The following is a 17,123-nucleotide window of genomic DNA, read 5'->3' as shown; positions in this document are numbered from 1 at the left end:
CAATTGAGAAATGAGTGCGCTTTACCAAGCCCATAACTCAGCATGAGAAAAAAATAAAAATGTAATAGTAGTAATAAATAAGCAATAAGTATCAAGAACGTGAGGTGAAGAGTCCTTGAAAGCGAGTCCATAAGTTGTGGGAACAGTTCAATGGTGGGATAAGTGAAGTTGATTGACGTTATCCCCTCTAGTTCAACAGCCTGATGGTCGAGGGGTAGTAACTGTTTCTGAAACTGGTGGTGTGAGTCCTGAGGCTCCTGTACCACCTTCCTGATGGCAGCCGTGAGGAGAGAGCATGGCCTGGGTGGTGGGGTTGTCTGATGATGGATTCTGCTTACCTACAACATTGCTGCGTCTAGATGTGCTCAACGGTGGGGAGGGCTTCACCTGTGATGGACTGGCTGTACCCATAATTTTCTGTAGGAGCTAGGACTTGTCTTTTTGGAGTGAAGGAAGATGAGAAGCAACTTAATAAGACTATGAGAGGCACAGGTGGAGTGGACAGTCAGCACCTTTCTCCCAGGGTGGAAATTACTAACAGCAGAGGACATCCAGTTAAGAGTGGAGGAAAGTTGAGGGGAAATGTCAGAGTGGTGGTGTCTGGAATGTACTGCTAGGGGTGGTGATCATGATTGAAACATTTAAGAGACATTGATGTAAGGAAAATGGGAAGTGATGGCTGTGTAGGAGGGAAGGGTTGGATTGATCGATGAGTGGGTTTATATAGATGGGCACAACATCATGGGCTGAAGTGCCTGTATTGTTCAATGTTCTATTTTCTATGCTGTAATAATTAAGAACAGTATCTATTTCATAGAGCTGTACCCCGCAGAGAGAGAGAGAGGCCCTTCGGCCCATCACACCCATGCTGACCTTTCTGCTCACCTGCACTTATGTCATTTATCTCCATATCATTTTACGCCTGCTTATTCGAATATCTTTCTAAATGACTATTAAACGTAGAAATTCTACCAGCTCCTTCGGCAGCACACTCCAGGTATTAACTTCCATCTGTGTTTAAAAATAACTTGCCCCCCCCCCAAGTCCCCTTTATAACTCTCCCTTCTCACCATAAAATTATATCGTCTTGTTTTTGATACCCCCACCAAAAGAAAGAAAATGGGACTATTGATCCTGTCAGTTTGCATATAATTTTACAGAACTCTATTATGCCATCCCTCAATCTCATTTGCAATCTCAGCCCGCCCAGCCAGTCCTCATGACTAACGTCCTCCATCTGCCATTGCCATTGCGGACTTCAGAAAGAGTAAGATGAGGGAACAGCCACCAGTCCTCATAGATGTGGACAGAGTGAGCAATTTCCAGTTCCTGGGTGTCAATATTCCTGAGGATCTCACCTGGACCCAACGTATTGATGCCATTATGAGAAAGGCAAGACAGTGGCTATATTTCATTAGAAGTTTGAGGAGATTTATATGTCACCAAAAATAGTTGCAAATTTCCTTAGATGCACAGTGGAGAACATTCTGACTGGCTGCATCACTGTGCGGCATGTGGGGTGTGGGGGCTACTGCACAGGATCTAAATAAGCTGCAGAGTTGTAAAATTGTCAGCTCCATCATAGGCATTAGTTTCCACAGTACCCAGGACATCTTCAAGAAGCAAGACTTCTGAAAGGCGACATCCATCGTGAAGGGCCTCCACCTCACAGGACATGCCCTCTTCTCATTGCTACCATCAGGAAGGAGGTACAGAAGCCCAAAGGCGCACACTCAATGGTTCAGGAACAACTTCTTCCCCTCTGCCATCAGATTGCTGAATGGACATTGAACCATGAACACTAACTATTTAACTATTTAAAAACACATATACTTACTGTAATTCACAAATTCTTCTCTCTTTTATCATGTATTGGATTGCGCTGCTGCCACAAAGTTAACAAATTTTACAATATGTGGTGGTGATATTAAACCTGATTCTGATAATACAGCTGGATTAATCTATGGATTACTGATTTGTAGAAAGGATACAGAGAAGAAAATCTCCAGGGAAATTACAGAGATCTGCAAATCTGTAGGGGGCATTATAATGGGGTACTGCATCTTTCCAAGTTTAGACAGAGACAGCGACCAGCAATAGTTAACTAATTGGAGTGTGGTTTTTAAGTTAAGAAGCAGAAAGGTTTGATGACTAGAATCTGGTTTACATATGGACTTGCAAAAAGCATTTGATAAGGTACCACCTGGCAGCCTTGATTATAAGACTGCAGCCTGTAGAGTAAAGGGCGTTGTAAGCTGCATGGTTAGAAACTTGTCAGGATCAGACCAATGGCAAAAGGTTATTTGTGCATTGCATGTTGGGGAGAATTATTTTTGGAACTGTAGGGAGCTGTGCAATGGAGTTACCATGGTTCATAGTCATAGTCATACTTTATTGATCCCGGGGGAAATTGGTTATCGTTACAGTTGCACCATAAATAATAAATAGTAATAGAACTATAAATAGTTAAATAGTAATATGTAAATTATGAAATAAGTCCAGGACCAGCCTATTGGCTCAGGGTGTCTGACCCTCCAAGGGAGGAGTTGTAAAGTTTGATGGCCACAGGCAGGAATGACTTCCTATGACGCTCTGTGCTGCATCTCAGCGGAATGAATCTCTGGCTGAATGTACTCCTGTGCCCACCCAGTACATTATGTAGTGGATGGGAGACATTGACCAAGATGGCATGCAACTTGGACAGCATCCTCTTTTCAGACACCACCGTCAGAGAGTCCAGTTCCATCCCCACAACATCAATAGCCTTACGGATGAATTTGTTGATTCTGTTGGTGTCTGCTACCCTCAGCCTGCTGCCCCAGCACACAACAGCAAACATGATAGTACTGGCCACTACAGACTCATAGAACATCCTCAGCATCGTCCGGCAGATGTTAAAGGACCTCAGTCTCCTCAGGAAATAGAGACGGCTCTGACCCTTCTTGTAGACAGGCTCAGTGCTCTTTGACCAGTCCAGTTTATTGTCAATTCGTATCCCCAGGTATTTGTAATCCTCCACCATATCCACATTGACCCCCTGGATGGAAACAGGGGTCCACCAGTACCTTAGCTCTCAGTTATCAGTTATACTCAGTTCTCAGTTATACATACTGAATGTTAATAACTTGGACCTGACTACAGACAATGCTGGCCAGTGGGGTAGTGATATCCACACCAGATTTTAAGGCAAGTGGTCCTGGTTTCAAATCCGGCCGGCTCCTTGCACACTTTCCATCCATGCTGAGTTGAGTGTTGAGCTAGCAACTCGGCCCCGTAAGAAAACTAAATAGATGGCAGGGTTGCCGCCTGATACCCCACAAGGTGCGGAGAGGAGCCAAACACACACGTACACAAACTCATTCCCAAATCTGCAGATGGCACAAAACTTGGTGGCATAGAACAGTGAGGGCGGTAGTAGGTGTCAAAGAGATACTCGAGGGCCGGGACAGTGGGCAGACAGGTGGCAGATTTAATTCTCAGAAGTAGGATGTGTTACATTTTGTTGGAATAATGAGATGGAGTAATATAAAACTAACAGGCATACGTTTGTTGAGCACAGCCTCGGAATAGAATGGTTCCAGTAGTGAAGAGTGTTATAAATGGAATGAAGGGAGTTACCGAGAAGGAAGGTTTTTCAGACAATATGTGGTTAGGATCTGGGATGCAATGATGGGAGAGCAATGGGGCAGATTAAATAGGGAACTGGGTAAGTGTCTGAAACGGGGGTTCCCAGCACATTTCATAGCACGGACCAACACCATTAAGCAAGGGGTCTGTGAACCACAGGTTGGGAACCCCTGGACCCTGAGTCATTTGTCATTTGTGGAGTGGTACTGGATGGGTTACTATTACTGGATCCGAATCAGAATCCGGTTTATTATCATCAGCACGTGTCGTGAAATCTGTTAACTTAGCAGCAGCAGTACAATACAATATATATTGATAGAAAAAGACCTTAAAGCACAGTAAAATGTGTGTATGTGTGTATACATTGAATTAAAGTTAAATTAAATAAGTGGTGAAAAAATAAAAATAAAAAAGTAGTGAGGTAGTGTTCCTTGCCAATATGGCTAGTACAGACTTAATGGGCCGAATAGCTTCCCCTGGGTGCTGTAACCTCTGAGATTTCGTGCCACATTCCTCCTTATTTATGCTCCCTTGATGGTCATTACGCATAATGCCAGAAGCACATATTAACTGGGTTAATATTGACGTTTATAAATCTACATCACAAAAAAGAAGCCTGCAGGAACCGAATGCTTTATTTAATTGACTATATTGTTCCAATGAAGATTTAAACGTGTTGGGTCTTGCAAACTGTGGTGATAATGTTGTTTAACAAGTTCAAAATTGCCATTACGTCATAGTTATACTTGTCTGAGTTTGAATCGCACTCACAGTTAGTGTTCCTGTGTGCTAACGACTTAATGCAAATCACCCAGGATCCTGTTTATCACTGCTGACATATATTGTCAAAGTTATTGCTTTGTACAATGTAAGACATAAAAAAGTTACCGAAAGACTGTATAGAGATTCTTAATTACTTTAATTTACTTAATATTATTACTATTTATTCCACAAAAATGAACAGATACTGCAAAAGAGGGTTAGTGAGGTAGTGTTCATGGACCATTCAGAGATCTGATGGCAGAGGAGAAGAAGTTGTTTCTGAAATGTTGAGTGGGGGTCTTCAGACTCTTGTCCTGGATGGTGAGAGTCCCTAATGTTGGATGCTGCTTTCAGTGTGATACTGAGACAGTGCTGCTCCAGGTAACATCCTTGGAGTGGATGCTGGAGGCTTTGTACGTCATTAAGAATGGTGGTGGGTTATGTGGTGTATGGTGTGAGACACATGGAGTCATTGTACCAGACACTGTCAGTAGTCAAGAGTCAATAAAGGGTGGTTGGTTGGAAGCTCTACTCTCAGCAACACAACAGACAATACAGGCTGTGAAGATAAAAGTTTGATTTCCTTATTTACCTCACTGTGACCCTTGCACTTTGTTGTCTGCTTGCAGCACACTGCCTCTGTAACTGCAACACTGTACTCGGTAGCCACTCCGTTAGATGCACTGGTACACCTGCCCGTCGATACTAATATCTAATCAGCCAGTCAGGTGGCAGCAACTCAATGCATAAAAGCATGCAGACATGGTCAAGAGGTTCAGTTGTTGTTCAGATCAAGCGTCAGAATGGGGAATAACTGTAATATTAGTGACTTTGACAATGAAATGATTGTTGGTGCCGGATGGGGTGGTTTGAATATTTCAGGAACTCTGATTTCCTGGAATTTTCATGCACAATAGTCTCTAGAGTTTACAGAGAATATTGCTAAAAAAAACAGCCACACCAGATTCCACTCCTGTACCCAATAAAATGCTGACTGAGTGGATATTCTGCATTCCATTTTCTTAACTCAAAGATCCCTCTGAAATATTTGCAAACAAAATCTTATCAATGTTATCTCGGTACTAATGACAATAAAAAACTAACTCCAAGCTTGTTTAGAGATTAGTCAGATGACTGTGTAGAGGTGAGGATGGGGGCTTACGTCACTGTTGTTGTGTTGTTGCTTGTTGGGAAGAAGGATCTTGGCTCAAACCGCCAATGGTTTGTTCATTTCCATAGATGCTGCCTGACATAGAAACATAGAAACATAGAAAATAGGTGCAGGAGTAGGCCATTCGGCCCTTCGAGCCTGCACCGCCATTTATTATGATCATGGCTGATCATCCAACTCAGAACCCCGCCCCAGCCTTCCCTCCATACCCCCTGACCCCCGTAGCCACAAGGGCCATATCTAACTCTGACCTGCTGAGTTCCTCCGGCATTTTGTATGCAACACACATAAAAGCAGCAGGCCAGGCAGCATCTCTAGGAAGAGGTACAGTTGACGTTTCGGGCCGAGACCGAAACGTTTTGTATGCGATGCTTTAGATTTCCAGCATCTGCAGACTTTCTCATGTTTGGTCTCCTCCCAACATGCCTTTGTTAACACAAACAAAGCATTTCACCACCTGTTTTGGTGTACATGTGATAGGTAAACTTGAATTGTGTTCCTCAATTAATATTGATGTCAGTGGAATAGATTCTGAGAGGGGGGCAGATGGTGAGTTTGAGGAAAACAACCAAATAACTCTTCCCACATATGGGTTAAAATCTCTGACCTTTGACCTGTGTCTCACAGGCCTGGGTTGCCCTATATCTTTCAGTTAGCCTCCTTCCCCCTCCCCCCCAACCTTTTTATTCTGGTGCCTTTCCCCGTCCTTCTCCGTCCTGAAGAAGAAATCGGCCCAACATGTCGACTGTTTACTCATTTCAATAGATGCTGCCTCGCCTGCTGAGTTCCTCCAGCATTTTGTGTGAGCTCCCCAGCCATGAGTCGGATTAAATTTCCTGACAAGCTCCCGTGGTAACTGCTGAGGATGTATTTTTCAGAGCAGTGTACTTCTGAGTTAGGGTCTCAGTAGAATTCAGAGCAGGTTTGAAGCCCTTCGCCATGGCTGTGTATCAACAGGAAAGCGTGAGTCAACTCCCTGCTGCTATCAGGTCAGGAGCACACGCCTGAGATCAGCCAAAATGTCTTCTGGCAGGAACACAGAGGTGAAGTGGTCAGTCTGCACACACACTCACTCCCACGCGAAGGAATTTCATTCGAAAGTGGGAGCAGCTCACGCCCGATGTTTCTCTCTTAGACCAAGGGCGTCGAAATGTTCCTTTCCTTGCTGGTGACAGACTGAGTCAGTCCCTGCACGCCACACTCAGAGAAAGTAAATCTGAAATTCGGACGACACAGTGGGTAGTGGATCCCATTTCAAACGGGAAGCCCCAGACGTCTGGTGCTGTACTCTGGCACATAGTGCCACAGGGAGAGACAGTGCAGAAACTGATGTTCCCACCCAACCACACAGTTGGATCTTGTGGACAGAAACTCACTGGGATCACAGAATCTCACTGCAGGGCAGTTGACCCATTGTTCCTTTAGCATCCCATTACCCTCACTCTCCAGAGACCTCCAAACCTTTTCTCTTTCAAGGTTAGAGGGGGGAGTTCAAAGGTGAAACCAGAGGAAAGTTGTTTCTGTGCAGAGAATAGTTGGTACCTGGAATGGGTAAGGGAATCAGGCAGTCTGGTGGAGCTTAAAGAGGTTATTAGATACATTTGAATATGAAGGGAATGGAGGGATGTGGAGGATACACAGGAGGCGGGCATTTGTATAAATTGTCAATAAGGTTGGCACAACATTGTGCACCGAATGGCCTGTTCTATGTTCCATGTTTTCTATTCATGTGTTACCCAGCTCCTTTGGAGCTTACTGCTGAAATGGTGCCAGATGCCCTGCTTAATCACAGATCACAGAGGCTAGTCGTGCTTTTGCCTCCAAATCCTGTACCCTTAAGGTGTAGTGGTGACTTTGGAGTGTCTCAAGCCCTGTAGGTTTTGAAATCTCTGCCACCGGGGATGGTTTTCTCCTTTTCATTCTGACTCTGTCCGTCCTAATTAAATATCATCACCTCTCATTCTTCTAAATTCCATAATGCCACACCTAACCTCTGGTCACTGGACAACCCCCATTCCAAAGAGCTCCTCTTTGGAGGCCTGGTCACTGAGAGGGTTCAAGGTTGAGATCGTCAGATTTGCATATGAAGGGGATCAAGGGACAAGCGAGTGCAGGAAAATGGTATGGGGCTAAAGGTTCGCTTTGTCGATCCCAACTTTGAACTTTGTGACCAGGCCTCCAAAGAAGAATAGGGGTTGTCCAGTGATCTTTGAATGGCAGAGAAGGCACAAGGGTCTGGTTGGACTTCTGTTACTTACCTTTCACATGTTCTTAGAGTCAGACTACATGGAGACAGGCCCTTCAGCCCATTTATGTCTGCACTGACCGCCAGGTATCCATTTATACCGATACAATTTTCCCATTTCCTCATCACCTCCACTCAGAATCTACATACTCACCCACACTGTGCGGGCAGTAACCTATCAATCCCTATGTTTATGGGATGTGGGAGGTGTAAACAAACTCCATTATGGGCCTAAGTGTCCACACTGTGATGCCGTGTTCTGTATCCTGTTCTCCTCGGAGAAAAGTAGGATGTGAAGCAACTTGTGAAGGTGTACAAGATGATAAGAGGCATAGAATAACACTGTCTCTTTCTCTGTGACAGGCGCATTGATGGAACGGTGTGGGCTATGGACATGATGGATTGTATCATGAGTCAAGGTGCCAACATGACGACACTCCATCAGCGCCATGTGAAAAACTCCAGCGGTGGCCTGGACAACAGCAGTTTGCCACAGGTGAACATTTCCCAATGGTTTGCTGGCGCTCCTGCCAGGTCCATGGCAGTGCCTATCTTCTCGATGACGCTGGGAGCCCTGTCCAACATCATTGCCCTCTTTATCCTGCTCAAGAGCTACGCCAGGTTCCGCCGGAGGTCCAAGGCCACATTCCTGCTCTTCGCCAGCAGCCTGGTACTCACCGACTTTGCAGGCCACATCATTCCTGGTGCTTTGGTGCTCCAATTCTACTCCGGGAAAATAGGGAATGACAGCCACATATGCCAGCTGCTGGGAGGCAGCCTGATCTTCTTTGGCCTCTGCCCGCTCTTCCTTGGTTGCATCATGGCAGTGGAGCGATGCGTAGGCATCACCAGACCCCTCTTGCACTCAGCGGTGGTCACCTCCACCAGGACTAAACTGGTGATTGCCAGCCTGTGGGCGCTGGCTGGCATCGTGGCCATTCTTCCCTTTCTGGGTTTTGGCAGGTACGAGCTCCAATACTCAAAGACTTGGTGCTTCATCGCCGTGGGCTCACAGAGCAACTGGATGGACAGTGGCTTTGCCTTGCTCTTCTCATTCCTCGGAGTGAGCACGCTTATTGTGTCTCTGGTCTGCAACACCATCAGCGGCGTGTCACTCATCCAGGCACGGATGAAGAAGAGGAACTACAACCGAAAGGCAAAGTCACATGACATTGAAATGGTTGTCCAGTTGGTTGGGATCATGATGGCTTCGTGTATCTGTTGGAGCCCTATGCTGGTATGTATCCTGTATATAAAATTCACACCGATCTCTTACCCGTGACAGCACAGCAAAAGCCCTTTGGTGCCCACATCTGATGCCAAATTAATCTACTCCCCTCTGCCTGCATATGTTCCCTATCTCTCTGTTCCCTTAATGTGCCAGTCAAAATGCCACTTAAACACCACTATAATATCTACTCGCACACCAATCTGGCCACCACCCTCCATTGTCTTTGTAAAGAACTTGTCTCGCACATCTCCGTTAAACTTCCCTCTCACCATCAAGCTATGCCTGCTTATGGTTTGCAGTTCTACCCTGGGAAGGGGTCTCTGACTGTCGACTTTGTCTGTGCCTCTGATAATTTTGCCAACCTGTCAGGTCTCCCCTCAACCGTTGACACTCCAGACAAAACGACCCAACCTCTCCCTATAATTAAAACTTTCTAATTCAGACAGTGCTCAATAAATTCCTCTGCACCCTCTCCAAAGCCTCTGCATCCTTCCAGGAATGGGGTAAATAATGCAGCAGTCTAAATGTGGCATAACCAAAGTTGGAACGTACCTTCCTGTCTCTTATACTCGATGCCAGAACTAATGATGACAAGCATGCAAATATGCCACCTTTACCACCCTATCTAATTAAGGTATCACTTTGAGGGAGCCATAGACTTGAACCCCAAGATTCATCTGTACACCAGTGCCCCAAAGGGTCCTGCCATTTACTGTATATGTTTCCCTTATACGCACCAAATGTCAGGCTGATCTGATGCCAGTCTTTACTCTGTGTTCCTGCCGTGAGTGGTAAACTCATCAATAATCTACCCACTTCAATAATACCCAAAGATGAAGCGATTCATTCAGTCCCTTCCTCACAGCTCCAGAGTGTTTGATCCTGACCCTGGAGCTGTCTGTGTGGAGTTTGCATGTTCTTTCTATTTTGTTTCGTTAGATCTACGGCCCTTCCAGTCCAACAAGCCCACACTGCCCAATTAACATGCTAACCTGTACCTCTTTGGACTGTGGAGCGCCCAGATGAAACCAAGTGGTCACAGAAGGAACATAGAAGCTCCTTCCAGAAAGCAGCGGGAAGTGAACCCGGGTCGCTGGCACCGTAATAGCATTACACTAAATGCCAAGCCACTGTGTTGCCCCAATTCTCCCTGTGTGCTGCGGGCTGTGACCTGGCCGATATGTATCTCTCACCCTGTGGCTAGAGTGCCTCAGAAGGCCAATGATGTGTAACCATAGTTGTAACTCCAAAAATGTAGCAGCTAGATCATACAATATTGAACAGTGCAATACAGTAATAAGCTATTCGGCCATAATGTTGCAGAAAATCTAAAAATCTAATCTAAAAATGACACTGAACCCTTTCTATGTGCATGTGGTCCATGTCCCTTGATCATCTAAGAGCCTCTCACGTAAACACCTCTCTTGTATCTATCACCACCAGGATGGCAGGGCGGAGATACACCTGTACATCCAGCCGGCAGGTCACCCTTGGGCAAGGTGTAGTCCCCAGATCAGGGTCACATGAAGCCACCGGAGCAGGTGGTGGATGGTTGTATAAGCAGCTGGTGCATGTCACAAGTCCTGGTGAGGTGACCACTGACGTCAGGCAGACAATCTCTGAAGGGTATTGATAATGGCTGGGGTCACCCGTCTTGTAAAGACACTGCCCAGAAGAAGGCAATGGCAAACCACTTCTGTAGAAAGATTTGCCAAGAGCAATCGTGGTACTGAAACCATTATCACCCATCAATACAACATGGCACATAATGATAATGAAGATCATGACGGCGACTACCACCACCCATGGCAGGAAATCCAGACACCTACATCTTTGTGTAAAAAGTAACCTTTCCCTGCACATCTTTGAACTTATTCCCTCTAATCTTCAATGCATGCCCTCTAATATTGGATAATGTTGATGTTGGGAGAAAGAAATCAGCTGTCTCTGCCTCTCATAATTTTACAATCAGGTCTCCCCTCAGCAACTGCCACTCCAGAAAAAAATAACCCAAGGATGTCCAACCTCTCCTTACAGCTCATGCCCACTAATCCAGGGAGCATCCCGATAACCCTCTCCTGCATCCTCTCCAAAGCCTTCACATCCTTCATATAATGAAATGACCAGAACCGAATACAATACTCCATTTGGGTGCGGAAAGTCCTATAAGCACCAAGTCCCAAAGGCACTCAGTTTGGTGGGTTAATGGGTCACTGTAAATTATCCCCATTGGGTAAGTACGAGGCAGAAGCTAGGAGGAATTTGAAGAGGAATGTGGGTAGCATAAAATGGGATTGATAGAAATGGGTACTTGGTGGTTCGTGCGAGGTTAATGGCTGAAAGCCTTATTTCTGTACTTTGTGACCCATTGACTATGTGACATTGAGACAGATAGTGTTAGCTAATAATGGTTGAGGAAATGAATGCCAGGACACTGAACAAACCCTAAACCCCACTAATATCCTTCCTCAAGGTAGTATGTCGTGTAGTTTTACACACAGTATGCCTGAGGGCTCAGTTTAATGATTTATTGAAATGAAGATTCCTCCTCTGTGTTGCACTAGCTGCAATTTTAATGCTTCATTATGGCAGTAGGACTCGAATCCACAAACTGTCAGCTCACTGAGCCACACCTCACACCAGTTTCATCTCTAAATGACAAATTCCTGTGTCTTGTTCCCGTTGGAGTAATCAATGAGGAACGTTTGATGGCTCTGGCCGTATACTCACTGGAGCTTAGAAGAATTGGGGTGGGGGAAGGGAAGATTCTCACTGAAATCTATCAAATATTGAAACATCTAGATAGAGTGGACATGGTCAGGGTATTTCCATTCATGGGACAGTCTAGGACCAGCCGGCTCAGCCTCAGAAAGGTGGGATGCCTCTTTGGAACAGAGATAAGGAGGAATTTCTTTAGCCAAAGGGTGATGAATCTGTGGAATTCTGTCCTGGGTATATTTAAAGTGAAGGTTGATAGGTTAGTGATTAGCAAGGGTGTCAAAGGTTACAGAGAAAAAGTGGAGAATGGTGAGAAGGATAATGAATCAGGCATGGTGGAATGGCAGAACACACTCAGTGGGCTGAATGGCCTAAATTTGCTCCTAAGTCTTATGGTCTTATGGAAACTTGCCTGTTATTTCTCTTTTGATCTCATATCTTCTCGGAGCAGTTCAGTTCTATTTCACTAAACAATTCTTCCTTTCTGTTTGGCCTCAGGTGTATGTGTCTATTACCCGGATCCACAATTGTGAGGACTATGCTAAGCTCAGCTTACTCGGGGTGAGGATGGCTTCATGGAATCAGATCTTGGACCCCTGGGTCTACATTCTTCTGAGACGGGCAGTCCTAAAGAAGATCTACCAAACTGTCTTAAGAAGGAGTGACATCAGCAGGACCATGTTTGACCGATGGGAGGTCAACTCCTTCCAGAGCTCTGATCGAAGTGTGGTCAAGAGGTTTTGAAGGAAAGCTGTGCTCGACCTTTGGAAGTGGTTGCTGTAGAAGGTGGCCGACCTGGATATCGTTCAGGTTGAGCCTGGTTCAGTGGAAAACAGCACACACGATGGGAGCTGGACTTTGGCACTGAAAGTGATTCAGAGGAAAGGGGAAAATTGACAGTACTTCCCACAGATGAGGTTTGGTCCCTCCCAAGGACAGAACCATTCAGGAACTCAGTGAGACCAGAGGGCGTTGCAGATGAGAAGATTGAGTTCAAAAGGGAATTGAGTGGATAGGGTTGGGTGAAACCATTTTACTGTGGACCAGGACACCATACTAGATTGACCCACCACTCAAGGAAACACATCTTCTTTTGGTCCTCGGGTTGCCACCACAGAGAAAGACCCTCTTGTGTGATCGGAGATGTTACAGGTGGGACGTCAGAGTGTTTTCCTGTTAAAGCATGGACTTTATTTAAGAGTTGTATCATTATCCTGCTGTTTGATGAATCCATTCTGAGCACAGAATACTGAACCACCATGAATGAGGCAGTGGACAGCCTCTCCAGGGAAGCCAGAGCATGAATATGGCCTTGGAAGAGAGAGACTCGCAGACCCACATGATCCCCTTCCCATTCCACACCTGGAGTTGTTAATGGTCTCCTCACCCTTGATGAGGGTACAAAGGCTGTCAAAGGTTACCAGAAGAAGGCAGGAGAATGGGGATGAGAGGGAAAATAAATCAGCCATCGCTGAGTGGCTGAACAAATGATGGGCAGAACGGCCTAATTCTGTGCCTAAGTCTTATGGTTCTAACCATAAGGGGGGCATTTGCAAAATGAAGAGGGCCTGATCTGCCCAAGTCTTCCCCACGTGATGCAAAGCCATGGGAGAGTGGAGTGTCAGCAGACACTGAGGAGCAGTGGAAGGAATTGTAAAGAGATTGCTGGTTGGTGATTAGCGGGGTAGAGAGATCATTTGACTTCCACCCTGGCTGATCTTGCATACCAGTGGCTTGAGGTTAACTGGCTGACATTCTATTATTGGGCTTGCCCATCTCTACAGCCTGCCTTCCCCCCATAACCTTTGATGCTCTTACTAATCAAGAACCTATCATCCTCCTCTTTAAGTGTTCCCAATGAATTGGCCTCCGCAGCCATCTGCGGTAATGAGTTCAACAGATTCACCACCCTCTGGCTAAAGAAATTCCAACCGATCTCAGTCCTAAAGAGATGTCCCTCTATTTTGAGGCTGTGCCCTCTGGATCAAGACTCCCTCACTTCTGGATGCATCTTCTCGACATCCTCTCTATTTATGCCTTTCAATTACCTTCTCTATCACCTGCCCCAATTCTCTCAATGCCCAGACATATTTTGGTCTCAGCTTTTAATACACAAGGGCTGAGGCTCCAAGGCCCTCTGGAGAAGGAAATTACATAAATGGGAAGTAACCTCTTAGTTGTCAATCCTTCTCAGAAGTTCCTACCCTTAACTTTTCACTTGTCTAATCTTCAAAGTGCATGGGCCCATTCCATTCAACCTCTCCTCAGTGGAAACCCTCCTCATCCCTGAATTCCCTCTGGTAGAGAGCTTTTCCAGTGGGAATTAACATTTTGAGGGAAGAGTTGTTTTATTGGTGGGGGGGGGGTTCTCTCTCTATGAAAAAAAAGGTAGCTGGGGTAATGTTCACAATGTTCAGCCCAGACCCGTAACATCAATGTCATTGGTAGCCAGTGAGATCCTAATGGACAAGCCCTCTGTGCTCCGTTCAATTTACCCGTCTGTGCTCCGTTCGATTTGCCCCTCTGTGCTCCGTTGGATTTGCCCCTCTGTGCTCCGTTGGATTTGCCCCTCTGTGCTCCGTTGGATTTGCCCCTCTGTACTCCATTGGATTTGCCCCTCTGTGCTCCGTTCAATTTGTCCCTCTGTAATCCGTTTGATTTGCCCCTCCGTGCTCCGTTCAATTTGTCCCTCTGTACTCCGTTTGATTTGCCCCTCTGTGCACCATTTGATTTGCTCCTCTGTGCTCCATTCGATTTGCCCCTCTGTGCACCGTTCGATTTGCCCCTCTGTGCTCCATTGGATTTGACCCTCTGTGCTCCGTTTGATTTGCCCCTCTGTGCACCATTTGATTTGCTCCTCTGTGCTCCATTCGATTTGCCCCTCTGTGCACCGTTCGATTTGCCCCTCTGTACTCCGTTTGATTTGCCCCTCTGTACTCCGTTGGATTTGCCCCTCTGTGCTCCATTCAATTTGCCCCTCTGTGCTCCGTTCGATTTACCCGTCTGTGCTCCGTTCGATTTACCCCTCTGTGCTCCGTTGGATTTGCCCCTCTGTGCTCCGTTCAATTTGACCCTCTGTGCTCCGTTCAATTTGCCCCTCTGTGCACCGTTCGATTTGCCCCTCTGTGCTCCATTGGATTTGACCCTCTGTGCACCGTTCAATTTGCCCCTCTGTACTCCGTTGGATTTGCCCCTCTGTGCACCGTTGGATTTGCCCCTCTGTGCACCGTTGGATTTGCCCATCTGTGCACCGTTCGATTTGCCCCTCTGTGCACCGTTGGATTTGCCCCTCTGTGCACCATTTGATTTGCCCCCTGTGTATTGCTCGATTTGTCAGTGACACCTGTGTTGAAAGCAAGCACTCTGCACCTTTTGCTTTCCCTCGTTTCCTGGGAATCTAGGTGTGTCTGGCTGGCATCAGTCACACATCCTGGATTACCCTTGAGAAGGCGGTGACCAACGGGCTTCCCAATTAGCTGAGCTGTTGCCCCTCTGTGGAAGCAAGCAGGGGCCCAGAATTAAATCCGGTCACATGGAAGAGACACGTTCAATTCAGGATGGTGTGCGAACTCGGTAGTCTCCCCTTGGATCTGTTACCCTTGCCCTTCCTGGTGGTAGAGGTCCCAGGTTTGGAAGGTGCTCTCAGTGTTCCCTTGGCCAGTAACTGCGGTGCAGTTGGATCCACGCAATGAGTGAGGACATTGTGGTGTGTTGAAAAAGAGATCTTGCCATTTTGGATCCCAGCAAGAGAAAGGTTAAATCCTTAAAGAGACCTTTAAGACCAACGGTCGAAGCATGAACCTGGGCTCACTTTAAGTCAGATAGTTATAAAAGATAGAACATCAAAAAGCAGAGCACAGGAAAGCACACGTTAGCCCATAAACACACGAGATACAGGAAATCTTAAGTAACACACTCAAACTGAATAGAGGAACTCAACAAGTCAGTTCTGATGTAGGGTCTTGGCTTGGAACGTTAACTCTTTATTTTCCTTCTACAGACCCTTTGGCACATGCTGTCTGTGCCCAATTAAAACTAATTCCATCCTTCCGCAAGGTATCCATATTACTCCATTCCTTGCATATTTGTGTGTATACTTTAGAGCCTGTTAAACACCACTATCATGTTTGCTTTGTGCACTACCTGTAGCAGCCCATTCCAGGCATTTATCATTTGTCCCGCTCATCTCATTTAAACTTGGTCCTCATCCATCACTTTAAACGCACGTCCCTCATATTAGCCATTGGTACCCTGGGAGAAGGATTCTATCTACCCTATTTATGCCTCTCATAATTTTATAAACATCCATCAGGACTTCCATCAGCCTCTGCTGCTGCAGAGAATACAACCCAATTTTGTCCAACCTCTCCTGATAGCTCAGGTGCTCTAATCCAGGCAGTTGCTAGTAAAGTTCTTTGGTATCCTTTCTAAAGCCTCCACACCCTTCCATGATGGCCATGGGATTTGAGTTGATGGAGAGATTGAGGTGCTAAACAAAAAGCCCCATCTGCTCCCTTAGGAGATACACAATATCTCATGGGAATACTTCAATGGAGAGCATAGGAAATCCTATTGGCACCAACCAATGTGTTTCAAATGCAGACCTTTCATGCCTATCTGCTGTAGTTCTTGGAAAGCTTGCTCGGAACTTCCTGTTACATTAGCAGTTGCACTGTTCTGTTGCAAAACTCTACGTAAGGCAACCTTCATCCTTCTCCTACAAGGTAGACATGTTCCCTGCAAAGGGCCACATACCAAAAAATATTAAAAGGTCACTGTTTACTAGAAAATTCCAAATACATAAGGAGTCTACATAGTGACTTATCACGTGAAGGAGACATGTCTTCCACACAACAGTTGTTGACTTTGAACTCCTTAGATCACTGCACTTTATCTCACAAGAGTAGCACTTAGAATGAAATATCTATATCTGCTACGATCTCAGTACTGTTTACCTGTGTTCAAAATTGCAAATAATAACTTCAGCTGTAAGAATTTAAATGTATCTATAGAAAATGAATATATTTAAGAACTATTAAAAATGTTTTTTAAGGAAATATATTGTGCTGTGTATTTTTGTATTGTGGGCTATTTAGTCAAGGCTTTGATCTGATTGAATAAAAATCTTTTCATCAGTATTTGGTGTTGAACTGATGTTAATTCCAAGCAGTCGCAGACATACCCAGCATTACCCTTATTGTCCTCATGATGGCGCTGGTGAGCAGCCCTCTTGAATCTGCTGACCTGGTTGGCAAAGGTGTGGGAGAGAGTTGCAGGACAGACCCGATGGCAAAGGAAATGTGGTGAGATTACACTCAGTGGCCACTTTATTACGGACAGGAGGCTCGTTAAAAAGTGGCCGCTGACTG

At 45.7% G+C, this 17,123-nt stretch overlaps 1 protein-coding gene across 2 annotated transcripts in view; it reads left to right on the top strand.

Moving 5' to 3' along the window:
* The window catches only part of LOC140191105 (prostaglandin E2 receptor EP1 subtype-like), a 35,757-nt gene extending 18,905 nt beyond the window's left edge, over positions 1–16,852 (top strand). For both annotated transcript variants that reach the window (XM_072248205.1, XM_072248204.1), the window contains exons 2-3: positions 8,169–9,042; positions 12,253–16,852. In XM_072248205.1, the coding sequence (XP_072104306.1) occupies positions 8,194–9,042; positions 12,253–12,498 (1,095 nt within the window). In that variant the 5' untranslated portion in view covers positions 8,169–8,193 and the 3' untranslated portion in view covers positions 12,499–16,852. The remainder of the gene's footprint in view (positions 1–8,168; positions 9,043–12,252) is intronic.
* The last annotated feature ends 271 nt before the right edge of the window (positions 16,853–17,123 follow it).

This window comes from Mobula birostris, chromosome 32 (genome assembly GCF_030028105.1).
Source record: "Mobula birostris isolate sMobBir1 chromosome 32, sMobBir1.hap1, whole genome shotgun sequence".
In the NCBI taxonomy this organism is placed as follows: Eukaryota; Metazoa; Chordata; class Chondrichthyes; order Myliobatiformes; family Myliobatidae; genus Mobula; species Mobula birostris.
This window is presented reverse-complemented; position numbering and strand designations above follow the sequence as displayed.